At 37.0% G+C, this 19749-nt stretch overlaps 1 protein-coding gene across 6 annotated transcripts; it reads right to left on the bottom strand.

The window, feature by feature from the left end:
- Positions 1-6: 6 nt before the first annotated feature.
- Positions 7-19444, bottom strand: LOC121302753 (transcription factor SPT20 homolog). Of its 6 annotated transcripts, none has more exons than XM_041232914.1 (20): positions 19295-19444; positions 18680-18783; positions 17848-17964; positions 17516-17569; positions 16700-16839; positions 16421-16577; positions 16274-16330; positions 15233-15304; positions 13819-13985; positions 12238-12270; positions 10693-10810; positions 10199-10307; positions 7320-7475; positions 5814-6099; positions 4676-4815; positions 4055-4110; positions 3632-3748; positions 2321-2426; positions 1589-1716; positions 7-652 (listed from the first exon to the last, which is right to left on the bottom strand). In XM_041232914.1, the coding sequence occupies exons 1-20, from the start codon at positions 19425-19427 to the stop codon at positions 518-520; spliced, it is 2385 nt and encodes a 794-aa protein (XP_041088848.1). In that variant the 5' UTR covers positions 19428-19444; the 3' UTR covers positions 7-517. The 6 variants fall into 6 exon arrangements, with proteins under 6 accessions (XP_041088848.1, XP_041088850.1, XP_041088849.1 ...); XM_041232916.1 differs by having other exon boundaries at positions 4055-4080; XM_041232915.1 differs by having other exon boundaries at positions 10199-10304.
- Positions 19445-19749: the final 305 nt, after the last annotated feature.

Raw genomic sequence — 19749 nt, 5'->3', positions numbered from 1 at the left:
AGATTCTTTTCCAATGATTTTGTAAAAGTTATATTTGTAATCAGATTTTTTTTTTTTTACCGCAATAAATGTACTACAAAACACATGCATTCTTTGCTAGAAATTTCCTACAGCACGGGTAATATACACAATCTGAATAAGAGTCATAACATGATATGCATTTAAAAAAAGGTTGAGTAAAATACAATGAAGCTTCTTATACCTTCCCTTGAACAGGCAAAAGGAAAGGAGATTTAGTTATCCTTTTAAACCTCCAGCCGCGTGTTAAAAAACAGTTACAGGAATGCAAAAGGATAGCATGCCTACTTCCCAGGAAGAGAAAGCCTGGCAAATTCTTTAAATGTACGTAACATAATGCACACTGAGTCTTTACTGGGTCTTAATTATTATAGAGAAAAAATGCAGACACACGATCCTATCCTATTCCTGCTCCAATCTACTGAGACTCTGGAATTCACTCTTATAAACCTGATTTACAGCTGCACATCACAAATGCCATCACTTTGTAACAGAGCACTCATGATTTTGGTGGGGTTGGCGCACCACGTTTTCTTTTACTTTTTGGTTGGCTGCCTGAATGTTGCCGAAGCTGGGCTGCTGCTGCCGCCGCCATAGCCATTTGCTGCTGCATTTGATGCTGTAAGTATCGCAACTAAATAGAGGAAAAGAAAAAAGGAACAAGTTATAGTTCCCCTTGTATTAAGATAAACAGGCATCTATGCAGAATAAATCCAAGCATGACTGCAAACAAATGAATTAGTGAACGGCAGAATGAAACTCAAAATAAAAAGCAATAACTGGGTTTAAGAAAAACAAAACACACTCCCAAGACCATGAATACAGTCAAGCAGCACCAGTGGCACAGAAACCTGCAAAGGGCATTTTAAAACACGTTTGCAGTTCCGCTGTGTAGATGGATATTAACGAATCTGCTTCATTGCCCTTACATTTGAATGCAGAGATTGCAGTAAGTCAGCAACTTCAACCCTTTGCTTTGGATTTATTCATGGATTTCTTACTTTGATAAACATCTGCCAATTTTAGATTGGATTCCAGCTTTAAATAAATACAAATCAGCTGAAACATTACCAGGTTGTGTTCAATAGGCACTACTGCCTTCTACTCACGTTTCATGCAGCTTGGAAACTACAATTGGCCTTTTTGACAATCTACAAATAAACCTGCTGTCATCGGAGATTTGAGTCTCATTGTGGATTCTATCAGTGGAAATTCTTAAATGCACTTTGTTGTTCTTATAAAACACAATATGAAAGATCTTGTCAGTAAATAAATGTGCCACAAGCACTCCTTGAATGCTGGTAAAAAACAAGAGACATGATGGCATGGCTTAAATGTAATAATTAAGAAATTCAGTGCTCCAAATTTGGGATAGTTATTGCCTTAATGATGATCATCAAAAGATTAGAGCCTGACCTATTATCATGTCAAAAAATTTAGGCAATATCTAAAACAATTTTTTTTTTTTTTTTTTTTTAGACATTGGATCCTTTTTTGGGGGGCGACTCTAATCTGTTTGGAGCCTAGAATTGATGTATTTGATGAAATGATATCGAAGTTGCTGGTTTACTTGTATCTGTTGCTGCTGCTGCTGCTGTAAGGCGTGTTGCTGCTGTTGCAAGGCAGAGGAGAGCTGGAGTCTCTGCTGTGGCAGGCTTTGCCCAGGTCTGTTCATGGCAGAGCCTAGCTGAGACAGCACTACGGGGGGGTGGGGGGAGAAGGGGGAGGTAGGAGGGTGGGTGCCAGAGTAAGGGGAAATAAAATAAAAAAAATACACCACAAGGAAAGAGTGTAGTAGAAAGGGGAGGGAGGGGAGGTCAGTAGAATTCACCTATTAGTTTAAATCAATACAACTAAGAAGATATCTAAGTTAATAACTACAATTATTAAATTAGTAAAAGAAACTATGAACCATGAAGTACCAAGGGACGTTTAAAATAATTTCATCCTTCAAATACTTCTTGACAGCCAAGTAATGGGGACGTGCAAAAGGCTGAATTTGTAAAATTGTTTATTTTCATTTACTGCGCTTGTAAATGCAGGGTTTTGTGGCTACTTATTGAAATTGTTTTTTCTTAAATTATTTATACTTTGACATAAGGCTTCCTTTGTTCACTATGGGAAGAATCTGTGTACTTAGTACTTCATGGCTAATGTTGGTTTCTAATGAAAAATAAATGACAATGATTATATACATGCATATATGCAAGGTTTTGTAGTATAGAGTTAAAATGTAAGACACTAGTTCTAGAAAAACAAATAAAAGCCAATCAAACCAAAATGTGTAGGTAGTGATGCATACCTGCTGCTTGTGGGGACATGAAACCTCCTACTCCTGCTAGGTTTATAACAGCAGTCTGCTGGCCACTAAGAGCTTGATCCTGACTAGAAGATCCTTGATCCAAAGCCTGACGGGAAGAAAGGTCTTGATTGCGTTAACAGCAGGGCCACTGGCCATAACTACTGAAACTTTAAACTCACACTGGTACAGCCCAGCGTTTGTCCAAAGCATTAAAGCTACCCCAAAACAGTTTTTAAACTCTAGAATTCTCTTGGTGGTGTGAACTTTCAGGGGTGATTTACTAAAAGGAACACTTTATATTATCTGCATTTTCCTATTCATTTCTTGCCTGTTTAATATCCTATGATGTGTATTCTAGCTCATTCTCTACTGTTTAGTTTTTTAATTAGGTTTGACCTAAACAGGAAGTCAAGTTATAATTAATAAATTCCATTACAAAAGTACAATGAATAGAGGTCAGCATCATAGAGCGTTTACACATTTTAGGGGAGTGCTATTAAGATCTGCAATGTACAGCTAAAAAAAAAAGCTAACCCGAATGGCCTCATAAAAAAAATTCAGCTTCACCACAGGCTTAATAGTGCTATACTATTTAAACAACAAAGGTAGTTACTGAAATATACCCAATAACTACCATAACAATACAAAGAAATACATCTTTTAAGGGTTGTACTGCTTATTCACTCCAACACTTGTGCGAGGAAGCCATGACGTTCTGAAGTGTAGTTATCTTCCTGAGAACTGGCTGGGGTTTACTGATGTGGGGGTATTGTATGTTTTTTTTTTTAATAATTAAATTGAAATATTTAAAAATTGCTTCGTACAGTACTGAAGACTATTCTTTCGAACAGTTCTAAAATTACATATAAGACAGCAGCCTCGAGAGTTAGTAGTGAAACAAGCCCTAGCTGTACAACTTGAAATAGCTTTGCACAGTTTCCAGTTGTATAAAGTTAATTAGTACACACAAGCAATGTTTAATTTTATTAATACAATGTGGAACACGTACATGCTCATGCCCAGTTTCAGCTTGGTACACAGATGTCAAGCTCTGATAATCTTTGCTTCCAACAACAGTCAATTATTATTGCCAATTAACAACTGACCTTAGTCTCTGTAGCTTCTTCCATAACTCGTGGTTTTAAACTCTCCACATTAAGTAGGGATCTGTTTGTATTTAGAGGTACCAGCTTCATTGCTTTTACCCTTTCAGTAAATCAAATGTTTCTATCTTTCTTACCACTGCTGTGGAAGCTAACCCTCAAACCATGCCCTCAATTTATGTTTTTTGGCAACAATGTGAAATCCCACCTGTTCTCCCTGCTGTTGAGGGCTGGGTGTGGCAGACTGTGTGGACTGCTGCTGTGGAGAGAACTGGGACAACTGCTGCTGCTGTAGAGAATTGAAGATGATTGGCCCAGTAGGCAGCTGAAAAAAAAGTGTACTATTTTTTGGTCTTCTGAAATTAACAATGCACACCAGGGAAACGAAATATGCAAACTACCTTCAATTGATACTGCATGAATGTATTTTAGCTATTTTCTCTTATCAAAGTCTTATCAAATTTGTCAAGCAGTTCTGAAGTTATGGTTAAACTTTTGTAATTGACAAGCACTTTTAAATTTTTTTTTAATGTATTTTGAAATGAAAATATTGAAATAGGGCCTATAAAACTGAAACCAAATGTACAGTATTATACTGTTACATATAGATAACTAAATAACGGTTTCTTACCTGAAGAAGATTCAAGGGTCGTAGAGCTGAGGGATTTTTTAAACCAAAAGAACCACCTGGTTATGAAAAGGTTTATGAAAACGGCAATTCATTTTGACAATTATGCCGCCTACTTCAAATCCAAAGTAAATTCTAATAATATATTTAATAAAACAGTAAAAAAAAAAAAGGCATTACAAACAAGCACAAGTGGATCATTTGTAATATGTGACCAGAATTAAAAATAGTACCACAAGGAGTGTTTTTCAAGAACATTCTCAATTTCATTTGTAAATTACCATTTTCAAAACTGATAATATTTATAAAAAAGACTAGTTGAATTATGGAGAATCGGTTTGATAATTAAGTTTAAGACACAACTTTTAAAACAATTTGTCATTTAAGTGCTGCAGCAAAATAACTAAACAGACTTTAAGCACATTAGGAAACGCTTCAATACTCTCCTGATTGACTGTCAGGACTACAGCTTTGTGTTGTTATTTCCGTCTACATTAATCTAGTTTATAAAATCAACATGTAGAAAACAAACAAAATAAACTATAAACTATCAGAAAGTAACTTTCTGACAGCTGTCAAGCTCTTTGTAGCCTTAGACACATAGGTAACAAGTGTAACATTAACCTGCTTGTGCTGCAGACTGCATGGCAGCTGGCAGGGTGCCGTGTACAAGTCCCCCTGAAGGTAGGAGCCCGCTCAGATTGATGCCACCAGTGTTACAACCCAGCATGGAGTTCGATCCACTCATCAGTGTCTGAGGTCCACTGTCAATAGATAAAAACAAATAACGAATACATAGTTATATTTAAAGTAAGACAAAATAACTTAAAAATCAATGCCCAGGAGAATTAGCTAACAGCATTTCTTCTCAGAGATTGCATCAGAATTCAGTGTTTAGAGGGCAAACACACTTTGATTTGTAAGATAACGTCTAAATATAGAAAAAGGCATGTTTGGGACTATAGAAATTAGTATGCCAAACATTGTGTCATTGCTGTTAATAACATAATTGGTACTTTAAACGTATCATTAGTGCTGTTTTTTTTTCTGTATTAAACACTACAAAACAGCGTAACAAAACTCAATTACATTTCTGAGTTAAATAAATTCTGCATTTATATGCCTTCTCTGAGATTCCTGTCTGTTCGCCAGGATTTTAACAGTCCAGGACAGAACATTGTTCAGTTTGAATGCTCACAAGGGGATTTCTGCATTACAATATCCACTAACAGGGTGCTTTGTAAAGGGGAGCAATATGCCCAGAAGGGTGTATTATTTGAGCATTTCCACAACAGGGCATTTTCTGAAACTAAATGATATGCAACATGGCAAAGAATATTTAGATAGTAGCTAAATTGGTTGTACTAACAACTAATCATAAACACCCAAGTTTAACACCTAAATTGTTCACACAAAAGCACTTCCACTTTCCTGAAGGTCTGTGGAGTCACACTTGATTGCATCAACCATCTATTTTTAAGTAACCCGGTAAAATAAAATCCAATGAAATCCTACTGCGTCTTATCCCAGCAAGGTATAGGTTGATCTAATAAACCTGTTAGCTCTAAAAAAAAGTTGAGACTACATTAATCCCTCCCCCCTCTAGCCCCAGCCAATGAGACAATATTGACACCTCTCCTGCTCTTCCACTTTGTTTTTATCAAGATGGAATGTTCATGAAACCACAAAAGCACTTCTGGCTACAACTTATCTTGATGCCAACAACATCATTGAGTGTGCAGATACTGGAACAGAGCCTTACCACACAGAGCCAACAACGTTTATGAAGTTGAGGCCTGCAGGGTTGCTCATGACTTGGTTGCTGGAGGTTCCTGTGGTGATGGTGGACAGAGGGATGGTCATCACAGGTAAGGCCTGGGCCATCTGCTGCTGGGTGAAAGGGTTCATAAGGGTGGGCTGAGGGGTCTGTGCTGAATCCAGGGGGGTTGGAGTGGCTGAAGGGGTATAAGTCTGGATGTCTGGAGGGTGGGGGGTGGAGCAGGGGGTGTTGGTAGGAGTTGGGGTAGATGGTTTTGGAGTTCCAGATCCTGTACATGTAAAATAAATTAAAAAAAAAAACACACACATATACAATTGGTACTGGATAATATCTTTATATATTTTTTTATCTATTTTTTTTTTTTTTTTAAATCAAACCTTACAAACATCTTGTTTTCACAATTTGAAATGCCTAGTGGTCACTGGAGTGCAATCAGGATTTGAACTGCGCTCGCATGCACTCCAACAGCTGCTTTTACTAGGTGACTCTTTTGATATAGTGGATGTTTAAGTATTACTATGGGGTCCGGCAAGTACTACTGTATGCATGTGATTCCCATTACAATCACGAACCCAGAACACGCCAATAAAGACATAAAAGCAATAGCTATGTTGCCATGTTGGTCAAACCAGTTTAGGCCCAAGTATGTGATTTTGTGTATGAATCCTGTACTGGTTTCATGTACTGTACCTGGCAATGATAAAGGCATGGTACTGATAAAGGCATGGCTGATGTGGAATGATGCATTCACCACAGTGGGATTCCATCATCCATGAGGCACTTTCACAAGGATACAAAACACAGATGGATGAGAACTTGCTATTTGGCTTGCAATGTTTTGACAGCAGCAGTGACTTTCTGTTTAACCACCCTGTAAAATGACATACGCCCTTAACTTGGCGATTGGCACAACGTGTACACAATTAATGATGTCTCAATTTATATATTAAGAAAAAAGTAGTCAGCACTTTGCTGTTTATGATTTTATCCAAAAAAACAAAAAAGTGTATGGCATACTTAAAAACAAGCCATTATCTCTGTATTCCTGATAACATAAACAAGAACTACTAAAAGGTATCATCCTTTATCATTGCCAGACACCACCATGAAAAAGGTAATCATTTTGTTTTGTTATACACCAAGACATGAGGGGTGTTCCCCCATTATCGTTTGGAAAAGGGGTATGCTTTACACATTCGATGTCTCCATCAATGGCTAGTTTTTTCAATGCAAAAGGTCTTCACAACTGAAGCATAATATATTCTCTATAATAAGTGCAATTATCAACCTTGTATCAAAGTTTGGGGTAACGTCTACAATAATGCTTTTTACCCTGAATGTGTAAACACCTATCAAATGTAAAGAGCACTTCTTGATTTACAGGCATTCCCCCACTAAACACCCTCAAAAGAGAATATCTTGTCTCAGACATTTGAATGAGTAAGACAGAAGGAAAGGAGGTAGACTGTCACGTTGGTCTGCACTCACTTTGTGATGAGCCGACAGGGGACAGTGCAGCCGGAGAAAGCAGACCCACTTGGTTCAGCTCCATAGAGTGTTTCCGAGAGAGGCCAGGGCCCTTGGAAGGAGGGGGAGTCGGGGACTTGAGATGCCCACCTGACTGCTGTGAGCTGTATAGGTTACCTGTAATACATGCAAAAAGAGGGCAAAAAGCAGCGTAAAGCAGATTACATAATAATAATAATAATAATAATAATATAATAATAATAATAATACCCCAACCTCCAGAAAACATCACACATAAGACACATGTTCACAGCATAGAATGTTTTTATTATTTTTATTTTACAACAGTATTTAATAAAACTTTGATGCATGCAATAGTAAACAGCTTAGTCTTGTACAATGTGAAACCTGATTTATCCGGACACCAAACAGACAAACATTTCTGATCACGAGAGATGGTAGCTTATGGAAAGTGCTACTCTCGTTCATGTGTATGGAAGACAGATAAGAATAGACCACTACTTTATTTAGATGGCTGTTAAGTACAGGCTTTACTGTAAGTGTTGAATTTAGTCGATTCTGGGTACAACTGTTGGCACCAACAGAAAAACATAATATGCAAAAGGTTCAGTTAGTTGCCGATATATAATAATCATCTGTCATTCCGTTGCTTGATTGATAAAAAGTTTCCAGCAACTGCAAACCAATGCCTCCAATCAGCTCCATGTCCAGTCCTTGTGCTTGCTGCACATGTCTTCACAGTTATCTTCTCCCGGTCTTCTTTCTGTCGTGTTTACGCACGTCATTGCATTATTTTTAAGGCGTGTAAAAACATACACAGGTAAGAATAAACATGAACATGCATTTTACAGCTTAGCTCTTTCGGAACTAAATCTCTCAGAAAGCCTCGCCTTCGATAACTTGTTAACTGATTTAAGTCTCTTAATATACCAGAAGAAGTCATTGCAGCTTCACAGTCCTACTTGTCTCGAGGGATTCAATACATCATTTCAAACTCCTACCACTGGGAAATGTTTATTGCAGCAGCCATTCTATACACCTGCCCTTAAAGTCTTAGAAAGGGATGGCACATGTATCCAGAGGTAATGTTTTAATGAACATTCTGCCAAAAACTGGGAAGTTATTAATAAGGGGCCTCCAAGCCGAAACTAAAAAAATGTCTTTAGAGCTTCGGGTTACTTTAGCAATAATCTGATAAACAAACAGCGAGTGACATTTACAATGACTATATATTGCTCCTTTTCAAATTACATGTCACAAATTTCATAAAGCACACAGACGTACTAGAAATTGAAGGCAGTATTCAAAATAAAAAGCGCACTATTGTTAGAACAGGACAACTTGCAATCACTTCTAATGCTACTTTTGCACAGAGTAGTTTGCAGAGGTAGCCAAATGAAGTGCAATAAAATAAGCTACCATACTGCTTCACACAAAGTACTGTAGATCCTAAATCCTGACATTTGAGGGAATTCAAATCTCCAGTACGAAAGCAACACATTAGGAAAGCCAGCAGTCATGCCCAGGATACAACAAGCACAGGTGATAAATACATTTATATAACATTAAAAATACTGTTTTTACTGATATCAACTCATATCCATTCAACACTGTTTACAGGTTTTACTTTAAACATGTATAAAGCTTTAATTTAAAACATTACCATTTGACTTGTATAAAGTTATTTAATCAGTTATCTTATTTTTGTATGTAAGATACTGAGTGATTGACCAGTCCATGTATTCATTGGGAAAAGGTTGCCAGAGAGCAAAGAAACTTAGCAGGTATAAATAAGAAGCTGACCTTAGGGAAGAGGACGGCACATTAAGGTAGAATCTAAGAGGTGACTGAGGCATATCAACCATGCCACTCTCTTTCCCATGGTCTACTGTAACTGTCTGCTAAGTTTCTACCACACTCACTTTTTGCCCACCAAATCTGTTAACTGGTACTGCAAGGTAACTTTTGTATAATCTTGTACTCTTCACAAAGATGGATCCTGGAGTGTACAATAGTGTTTATATAATACGTACCTACAGGTGATCCCAGGTGACACATACTGTACTACTTTATCTTTACCAGTATATTATTAAGAAACATTCTTTTTGCATCTTTCTTTACAGTACAGAAAACACGATTCTTGTATATAATGGGGCATGAATGTATCAAAAGCATCACATTGTGGAACACCCTTCTTAAGCCCCTTTCACACTGGATCTCCTACCCGGGTTCTGGCTACCCGGGTCACAATCCCCTGTAGTGTGAAACCAAGTCCATGGTCAGCAGAGACTCACCTCAGGATGTGGGTCAACATGCTTTGGCCCGGGTCGAGCGAGACAAAATGCATGATGGCCGTTCGTAAGCGGACAAAGTGATAAACAGCCTCGCCAGCGTGAAGGTTTCACTTCTGTAAGCAACATTTCTGTTTATTCTTTTGAGACACACCATGAGCCAGGTTGCAGCAGGGATGAAGAAACATTTGCTCCAATTAACATTTGGGCCGACGATTCAATCTAGAGAATCTTGGATGGAAGCGTCCGTAACAAGCTGCTTCCAGGAAATTGCTTACATGCATTTACTTGCTTCTGCCACACAGGTAGTCCCTGCTTTTTCAAAAAGCAGTGTGAAATCACGTAGCCGACCCGCATGACATCAGGTCGAGACCTTGGTAGAGCATGCCAGTGTGAAAAGGGCTTTAGTAAGTTTGGATATTTCATGCTCTGCGGTACATATCCACTACACATTAATCACAGTGCTACAGTAGCAAGGGTTTACTCTTTCCATACTAAATGCAAAAAGTTGTATTCATTTATGTGCGTAACAAGGATTTTCAAGTAATGCAGATATTGAATACTAGCTGGAAAGACCTTAGAAGTTACCTGAGGAGCTACTGCCCGGTCCTGCAGGCAGTTTAATAGGAGGGGGTCTGTGCTTCACTCCCTTTCCTAATACCGAGGATTGAACTGATCCAGAAACACCCTCAGGCTGCTGTGAAAAACACATTTCAAATCAACAACAACAACTGCTATGGCTTTGGTAGATGCAGAAGCGTTACCTATCAACTTTCATCAGAAACACATTGTGAAACACAAAGCGAAGCACATTTTAAAAATTATAAAAAACAAAAGAACAAATATAAACAAGGTCAGAATGATCTACACTGTGTGGAAAAGAGTATCATATAAATGCCCATTCAAGTGTTCAAATTGGGATGAGTAGCTCTAAAGCTATAGCTTTAATTATATGCAAGAACTCATGCAACAGTAAATCATCTTTATAAAGATACCAACATTTTGTTGGATTTCAAGTTGATGAAAGCATGACAAATATAGGTACATTTCCACTGGACTATGTAGCTTTGGAAGTAACTCACCTCTGTTTCCTTTCCAGGAGAAAACTGGCTCTGACTTGCTGATCCACCTGAATTATGGGACATCTTTACCGAACATTTGACATCTGTTTGGTAAACTTCTTTGTACTGGTTAATAAACCTACAATTCAACAACACGTTTAGTAATCCAGCAGAGGGTGCATGAAAGAGCTTACATTTTAAAAGTGGTAATTAATTGCTTTGTATTATGAGATGTTAATATGCTGTCTATAAATCCAAGCTCTTACTCAGAAAGTGAGATTGTGGAAGGGAGCAGTCACAATGCTGCCAGTCACAAGAACGATATTAAAGATGAACAATTATTTTGAGTTGGAACGCCTAAAATAAGCAGATGACTTTCAAGAGCTGCTGAAAGCAATGGAAGTCTGGCTCTGATGATAACTAATGATACCAACATTAACAAACAAAAGTAATTTTTATTATGTATTCTGCTTTATTCGCTTTAAAATGCATTATACTATGACCCAAGGGAGCTTACAATACTTCCTGAAAGTTTTGTTGAAAAATATTCATGTTTGGGCAAATTACAAAACATTGTTTCACCTGAGTGATTGCAATGACATAATGCCCATTTATTCACAGGGTCTTTATAAGCAATAACAGACATTACTCTCGATTTATTTTCTCAAAATAAACAATTATAAATAAAATAATAGGTTACTCATTTCATTATTATCAGTAATAAGGAAAAAAACATACCGGAAACATTTAGTTCATGAAATGGTGTATGCTTAGATCCACATGAGACAGAATAAATGTTCTAATATAATTATAGGTCAGATAGCTCTAAACAAGTTTCTGTGATGTTTTGTTTCTGCTTTTGTCTCTTCCTGGCTGCTGTAAACAGTTTCTGCCCGTTAGACACTAAATGCCTTCCCGATCGCAGTCCTAGAAGCCCACTTCACTTCTTTATATTTAACTCTCAACTATATAACGTACATTGATTTTACTATTCCCATGACACAAGGAACTGATAGTGCCCACTCTACTGATTTTGAAACACACAAAATAAAAGTTTAAATGGAAAACAGTTTATATTACAAAACATTTCCATCTGAGGGATCTACGCTCTCATTCTTTTTCTTTCTAAATCAGATCCCCTTGATGAATTTATACAGTGGTATAATACACTCGACCATATTTATTATTCTCTATATTACACTGGCACATAGAATGAACAGGTTACACATATAACACACATATAACTCCTGAAGTAGGAACCTTTATTTATAAGTCACAAGGTACTGTTCTTGACATAAAAATCACCCATGATTTTGACAGGATTCATAATTTGGCATGTATGTATTTCAGGTAAGAGCTCACCCTTTATCACACTGTAGCCAGGTCTGCCTTATAAAGGGAATACAAGTGCTAGTGTAATACCTTATGAAGGGAATGCAAGTGCTAGTGTAATGGCATTATGGGAAAAATGGAGGCATGTTATGCTGTATAAAGGACCACCATATAAACAAGGGAGCTCTGTATTACTATCTAACAGATTTAAAAAAAGAGAAAACATATTCTTACCTGTCCGCATCTATCTTTGAACCTATAAGAAACCTACAAAAAAAAAAAAAACAACATGCAAAGAAATATGAAAATGGGTAAGGTGTACTTAACAGCAATATGCATTTTAGTTTCCAAGAACATAAAACAGAGATATCTATATTTCGAACAGGCTTCAGCTTGTTATGTATACCGTCCAATCAAAATGTTGCTTTACCATGTTCCTTTACTGACTTTGGCGTTTTTGCTCCTAGACTCTGAACAGTATCTGGGTGCAGAGAATAGGAACATACATCTTGTGAACTTAGAAGTGAATGATGGGATGGAAATAAGAGGCACTGTGGGATTTACTGTGAGCTTAATTAGTCCTACCTCAGCTTTTAGTCTCTACAGGTTTGTCTAATTGAGCTCAGCTAGACCTAATAAAAGGAGGTTTACCATTCCTGAATTAAAAAAAATTAATAACTGATTATGTATGTTTTATAAAACTTTACCTCAAACCCATTTGTCAAAGAAATCACTGGAAAAATTCATTCATTTTAAAAGGAGGACTCAATGGACATGAATGCAATGATTGGTGGACCACAAGCTGTGTACAATTTGCAATGCAAAAAAAGGGAAATAAATACATTTCTTCAGTCTTCAGGAACAAGTCCCCCCTGCTGTGACAGCGATGCTAGTAATACCTTTCCTACACCAAATCAGAGCAACTGTTTCAACTCTCCACTTACTAACGATGCTTCAGGACACTTAAATGCTAGTGGTGCAAGCTTTACAGGGTTTACAGATATCTGTGTGTCTAATCTTTAAGTGTGTGATTTACAATACTGTTTACTGGTATTGCGCCTGGGGAGGGGGACACGGGCATGTTAAGAGAAATTCAGTAGGACATTTTTTATTTCAGGGGACCACTGGCACAGCTTGGAGTTTTACTGACCTGGTTCCTGAAATCAGCCTTATATACTTAAGTCTAAAAATGTACTAAGCGGGGTCTATGAAAACAGCTGGCTGTTCATTTCAGCGCTGTGCCACAGCTAGTTTAGACAAATCTCTCCCCCGTAGTGGTTAAATACATTGTAATCTCATCAATCAATTTGAAGAATTACCAGCTGTTCATAGTAATAGTAGCAGTTTTCCGATCCACATTAATCTTGTCAGATTATTCAGATAATACAATAGCTATGTCTGCCAAAGGTCAAGTTTATCTCCAGGTGCATGGATTCACTTAAAATAATGTACTGCTCCAATCTCACAGTAAAGCTACACACCAACCATTGGATCTAAATATCATTAAGAATTTGTAAGATATGCATCTGCATGTTTGGAACAAAAATGAAGCAAAAACCACAGACCACACCAGTCTGGAAGAACCCAGTACAAAGGTCTAGAGAGAACACACATTCCACAGTCTTCTTGTTGTGTGATGGAAAAGTTTAGTGAAACTTAAAATCTACTTTTGGCAGATCTAATCAAAAATTTTAATGAAGTGAAAAACACCAATGATTTATGTGTTAAAAAGAAGAAAATGTACTAAGGGAAGGGAGCATGCTCATGCACTCTGATGCCAACCAGTCAGCCAAACAGAATCTGAACAGGACTTACGCAGGGTGGATGAGATGCTTGTAACCCTCATCGTCCGCTTTGGGTTCCTTGGTTGTCTGGATCTTGCCGTAGAAAAGTGGGTCCCCCACTGACCGATAAACAGTCACTGTTGTTTTTGGACTTTGGTTGTCTTCTTCACATTCAAACAGGTAATCGTCAGTAACATCCTAAAGGATTGACCACAAAAAATAAATTATGTATTTATGTGTATATATGAACAAATCGTGTGAATTGCTTTGGTTTAGTTTGGTTTCCAGAAATAGTTCCCCCTCCCCCATAGGCGATGTAGTTCATTCTGAAACATAGTTTGTATTGCAGATGTATAGGATATGCCTCATGCTGTTCGTTTAACACTGCAGAAATAGTGTTATATCATCAATGTTTATGGGCATCAAGCTGTTATGGGGTTAACATAGCCTGCAGAGCAGGGGACCCCTATTTCACAAAAACTTGTTATAGCCTGTCGGTTTCCTTATCTCATGCTAGGTAAGCAGGAACAGAGGATACAAGCCTCTTGAGTATGTTAACAAAAAACAGTTCAGCTTCCACCACAGAGACAAGCAGATCACCCCCATGCCGCCTCACTGTCCCATATAGGAAGGGGTAATATCTTTTCTTTATGCATGCTTATAGCTTAATATAATATTGCGTTATATTAGAAGTAAACAATAAAGACTGTTAACTTTGTATCTCTGTAACGTGTTCAGGTTGTGCTGTTTATTCTCTATCATATCCGGGCAAATCCTTTGAAATCTTACAGTAGTATAGGCAAGATAACTCCATTCAAAACAGCAGACTACTAAACTAATCAAATGTACTAAAAAAACACAAATTTGTATTTATTTTTCAGTGTAAGTCGCTGGAACCATTTAATTTGTTTTACTCTGGTAGTCTTTCTATAAGGTTACTGGATGAAAAGGTTATTAAAACAAACACAAAGTCAGTTTAGGCTCCCTGTTTCCATTTACAGGTGGTGTGCTTGTTTTTTACTTCAAGTGTATACAACTTGGCACAGGCACAAATACTTGGTAATTACAGACAAAAAGGCAAAGTCTCTCTGTATTGGAGCAACAAAACTGAAAACCACAAGGTTCAAATTACACTGAAAGTATTATGCTAACTAAAAAGTACCTTCAAATGCCATTTGATTTGCTTTGTTACATCACCTTACTATTAACAATATGGGTGATAATAAACAACCATTAACCTCTCAGTATGATAGCAAACATCATAAAATAATAGTATACTACACTTAAAGCCATAGTACTTACTAAGCCTTGTACTGAACACATACTATACAGACAAAAAAAATTATAATTACATTACCAAGATTTGATTCTCTTCTACATGAGCAAAAGCATTGACAATTTGAATTAGTAAGTTCCTATGTTATGGTCTGATCAAAGACACTCACATGTGCTGGCCAGACAGTTGGCTGCGAGTCATCAAGCTTGATTGATTTTTCCACTGTGGCATACTTTTCCACCTAACAGGGAGAGTCAAAGTTTACGTCATCCGATTCACAAGGTAGAAGAAACAGACTAGAATTTACAATGCCTCAAACATACAGACATGTCAAACTTAATTAAAAAGGCTTGATGGTGACTTCAAGTCAATAAAAAAATAGCTCAATTGGCTGGTTAGAAGGATAAACCTTATTCATTTACACTCATTCCAACATAAACTGTCTGTTGGTATCTTCCTTGCGATCAACACTTTTTAAATAACAGCACGTTTAATGGTGGTTTAAGCGTGGCAGTACTGCTGTTGCAATAAGATAATATAAAATCAAACTGTACCCAATACGAAACAATCAAGCCAAGTGCATTTCTTGCCAAACAAACTAACAAAAATGTGTGTGTGTGTGTGTGTACATATACATAAATAAATAAGTCCATACAAACAGCTAGTTTGAACCTGATTTTGATAAACAACTTCAGTTCTGAAATCATGAAGAAGTCTTCATGCAGTTCATTTTGTGAATAGTGTGTATATAAACCACATAAAACACAGTATCTGGTACTTAATCATACTCCTTAAAGGGTACATAAGGACCTTTTTATTTGTGTAAATACAACATATTGACTGGAATCAGACCAAAAATGTACTTAAATAGAATTCAGACTGCAAAAGTTTGCCACAGTTTGCACCTATCTTATATTACACACACAAACAGAAGTTAATGATTGCTTACTAAATACATTATTTTACTTTGTCTTTGATTTATTAAAAAAAAAACACAATCCTTGCGAATAAAAACAATGACTCCATTAATTAGAAATTTGCATGAAGGTATGACAATCTTGCTGAACAAGAACTATCTGATGGTAGTTTTGTCCCATTAAAAAGACAGTTGGCGTAATGGTGACCATATTGAATTTTAAACATCTGCCCTAGGATAAGCGTTGTCAAGCACAATAAACTAAAAGAACCATGGGGACAATGCAAGACTTACATCAACTTCAGATGGTGCAGTCAACTGGCAATGATTTTGTTTCCACATGTCAACGCACTGCCAAAGAGAAGACAAAAAAATACATTAAGCTCGATTGCTGCTGTGCTGAGAAAGAACGAGTTGCAGAGTTCAGCTACATTTTCTTACGTTTCCTGCTCTGGAAATTTTGAGATCTATGGGAGGTGCTGGTTTTCTTTCCTTTCTCTTCTGCAAATAGTCAAGCAGTTTCAGTTGTGGCGGTGTTGGAAGATGGGCCATTTCTTGTTGCCTGTTCAGGGAAGGCCTAGAATACCTCTTAAAACACCTAGAACATAAAAAAAACAAATAAACAAATGTCAAGATAGTTTACCAGGGCTTACCAGTGTATTTCATATTTGAATCAGCATGTGTCTGAAGGCTCTGTGGCAGTAAGGTTTGAATGTGTACCGTTTCATTGAGCGGGTGTTCATTTTCTGCTTGTTGTACAATAGCCGGTTTGCTGTACACGTGACTGAAATGGAGGGATCCAAGCACAGTGGTTCAGCTGTGGCCAGGAGCAGGTGGCTCTCCAAAATGAGTTTGTCATCCTGCAAAAGTAAAGATTCCTGAAGCACACTTTACACTGCACAGTATTTGCTCATTGATATTGCATTTCTATTATAGCTAGCTAATGCCAAGAATGCTTCATTATTGTTTTTCTATTTACAAAAAGATAAAAACATTGCATTGTTGCAGAAACCTATTGCATACATGTGTTAAAAAAAATTAATATACTGAAGTCTGCTTTGAGTTTACCAGCTTATCTGGAGGTGATAGATTAAGCCACTAAATGGATTTCAATCAGACAGCACCCAAAGTATGATTGACGACTTGCTATTCACGTTTTGTATCAAAACAATTAAAAGCAGATGCTGATAACTGGATTATGTTTCTGTGGGGTTTATTAATCTTATTTTTTCCAGCCATGTTATAGAAAAATCAGATCAGAATGTCCCATTCCTCTAAAATGTGTATTATATTATATTATGTTCTTATGGGTCCTTTGAGCCATGCTTAAGTTCTCTCTTTTTCCATTTCAAGGATCAGTGGACATCATAGGAAAGTGCAACATCTGGAAAAGTGACATTTCTCAAATAAATGCTCTCCATTTATTTGAGAAATGTCACTTTTCCAGATTAGTACACACGGGCTAAGATGCTCATGCATACAATTGTTGGTAATATATACAATGTGTGTTTGTATGGATGTGCAAATACAATTTACCTGGGTCCATTTGTGGTTGTCACTTGTTATTGCATGAACATCGCAAATCAGGGTCTGCAAAATAACATTCAAGTCTTTAACAATAGCTCAAATTGAAACTACAGTTATAGGCAAAAGATGCAGATGCTGGTTAAATGTATTTCTAAAGCACAACTAAGTTGATAAAACTTTTCCCTAGGTTCTTCCCTCCTGCAATGCTGACCACTCTTCCTATCATTTATGTATAGAACATGCCTAGCCCAATGTAATCAAGTCGGCTTCCCCCTTTGCCTCCTGAGGTCTTCAATTGTCTCAATAACATAATGGTGACTTCCAGAACCCAAACACTTTACCTGCATTGTTGGACGTAGAAGGATGTGTCTGCTTTGGAATGTTGGCACTTTTGTATGCACAGACTGTCGATAATCTCTAATTTCAGTAATGACACATCCACAATGGAAAATATTGACCTGTTAACAATTAGAATAGCATTTCAGGATAAGGTTAAATATAGTACCCGTATATTTATGATAGTAACATTTAGTTTGGTTAAAAAAAAAAACAGGGATTGGTTAACTAAAAGATTGCAAACCAAGGCTTAAAATAAATTTCTCCCCTAATCAGCATTATCACTGGTCACACTTTTTCTAATGATGAAGATATTTTAGTTCTTAGTGCATTTTTTCCATTTTTTTTTCTTTTTAATTTCAGGATACTCATTTTAAAAATACAAAAGGAACTCAGCATGTAAACTGTTTCCAACTCGTAGCAAATCACTTCTAGTGTGGCAGGTCACGACTGCAGCTAGACCATTGGAGTGAAACCGAGTTACAGCGCAGGAAGTGGTTTTGTACCAGGAAGTAGTAGAACCCTTTATTTCTATAGTATCTCTAGTATTTACGATATTGGCTGCATATTCCAAATTGTAGCGTAAAAAAACAAAAGGGTTTTCAACAAAAGAAAAGGTGAACCAGTGACGACTGCTAATGCAAATAACAGTGAAGATTTTAAAAACACGGTAAGTTCATCAGTAAAATACCTGATAAGCATACAGTTTATTATCAAAAGTGAATATGTTTGCTTTAAATACAAAAAAGGACAGGCAGCAATGTAATACATGTGCAAGTGGTACCTTTTCCACATCATGTCATTAAGCAGTTGTAATTCAAGTCTATTAACCCTCACCTGAGACTTTTCCAAGAGGTCAACCAGAATAGGAGGCAGCTCCTCTGCATCAAGATACTCCAGCAGCTCGCCTTCCTCGTAAGGCAGCCGAATAGTTTCAGAATCTAAACAGCAGAAATATCTTTGATCTCAAAGAAACTTGCTCATGCAGTAAATCTGAAAAGCAGCTGCGATACATTGGAACCAAAAATATTCGGACAAGTTAACATCCTTAGCTTTGTAAAGTAAACAGCAGTTCATAATAGAACTACTGATCTGGAACGTCGTGCTAATTTTCTGAATGAGATTTGGTGCCACCAGGAATGACGACGCTGCAACATACGGAAGATTTTACCAACCTGAACTTGGATTAAAAAGGTGTGTTTATTTTTTGTTGGTTACCCTTATAAAGGTTTACCACATCACATTTGTACGGTAATATTGAAGTTTTCCCATCCTTTTACCACAGTTTACCATGCTATTTAATATGCTTGACCATACTTCACACAGCTTACCTATTCTTTTACTATGTTATATTACAATTTGCTATGCTTTTACGACGTGAAACTTTTATGAGGGAGTTCCTGTTTGAATTAAGTTGCATACTTGATACAGATAAAGAGCATTATTTTTTACCAGAACCATTCTTTCCCCTGAGCATTAATGAATAGCCCTCATTCCCAGGATACAAGTTGACCACGAGGCATGATACTGTCTCCTGCATCACCAGCTTTTCCAGTAGATTCACATTTCTCCTCAGTTTCTGCATTAAAAACAAGATAAGTAAACAAATGCCGGATTGAACCCGAGGCTCCAGAGGTTAAAGGCTAGTGCATTAACTCATTGTGTCAACTAGCTCTGCCTCTCTTGATAATGGTGGAAAATGACACATGAAGCAATTACTAAACATTCTGTCTACTTGCAGGTGTTTTTTTTTATTTTTTATTCACCAGTAGGTGGGATGAATAACAGACACATTTTTTTACAGCCAAAAAACTAACTAGTCTTACAACAATGCTGCATCTTACTGTAGTCTATTTTATAATAAAAATAACGTACTATTCCAAAGTTCACAATGATTTATTAGTTGA

The sequence above is a fragment of the Polyodon spathula genome, chromosome 30, assembly GCF_017654505.1.
Source record: "Polyodon spathula isolate WHYD16114869_AA chromosome 30, ASM1765450v1, whole genome shotgun sequence".
Classification (NCBI taxonomy): Eukaryota; Metazoa; Chordata; class Actinopteri; order Acipenseriformes; family Polyodontidae; genus Polyodon; species Polyodon spathula.
Note: the sequence above shows the minus strand (reverse complement) of the source record. Positions and strands in the feature narration are given on the sequence as shown.

What these genes read in the sequence shown, in the direction of transcription:
- LOC121302753 (XM_041232914.1), bottom strand. Translation starts at nt 19,427, where the DNA reads ATGCAGAAACTGAGGAGAAATGTGAATCTACTGGAAAAGCTGGTGATG. An exon ending in ACCGGGCAGTAGCTCCTCAG is followed by an intron (nt 7,476 to 10,198) that starts GTAACTTCTAAG and finishes CATGTATTACAG; the next exon opens with GTAACCTATACAGCTCACAG. An exon ending in CATGTCCCCACAAGCAGCAG is followed by an intron (nt 1,717 to 2,320) that starts GTATGCATCACT and finishes ACCCCCCCGTAG; the next exon opens with TGCTGTCTCAGCTAGGCTCT.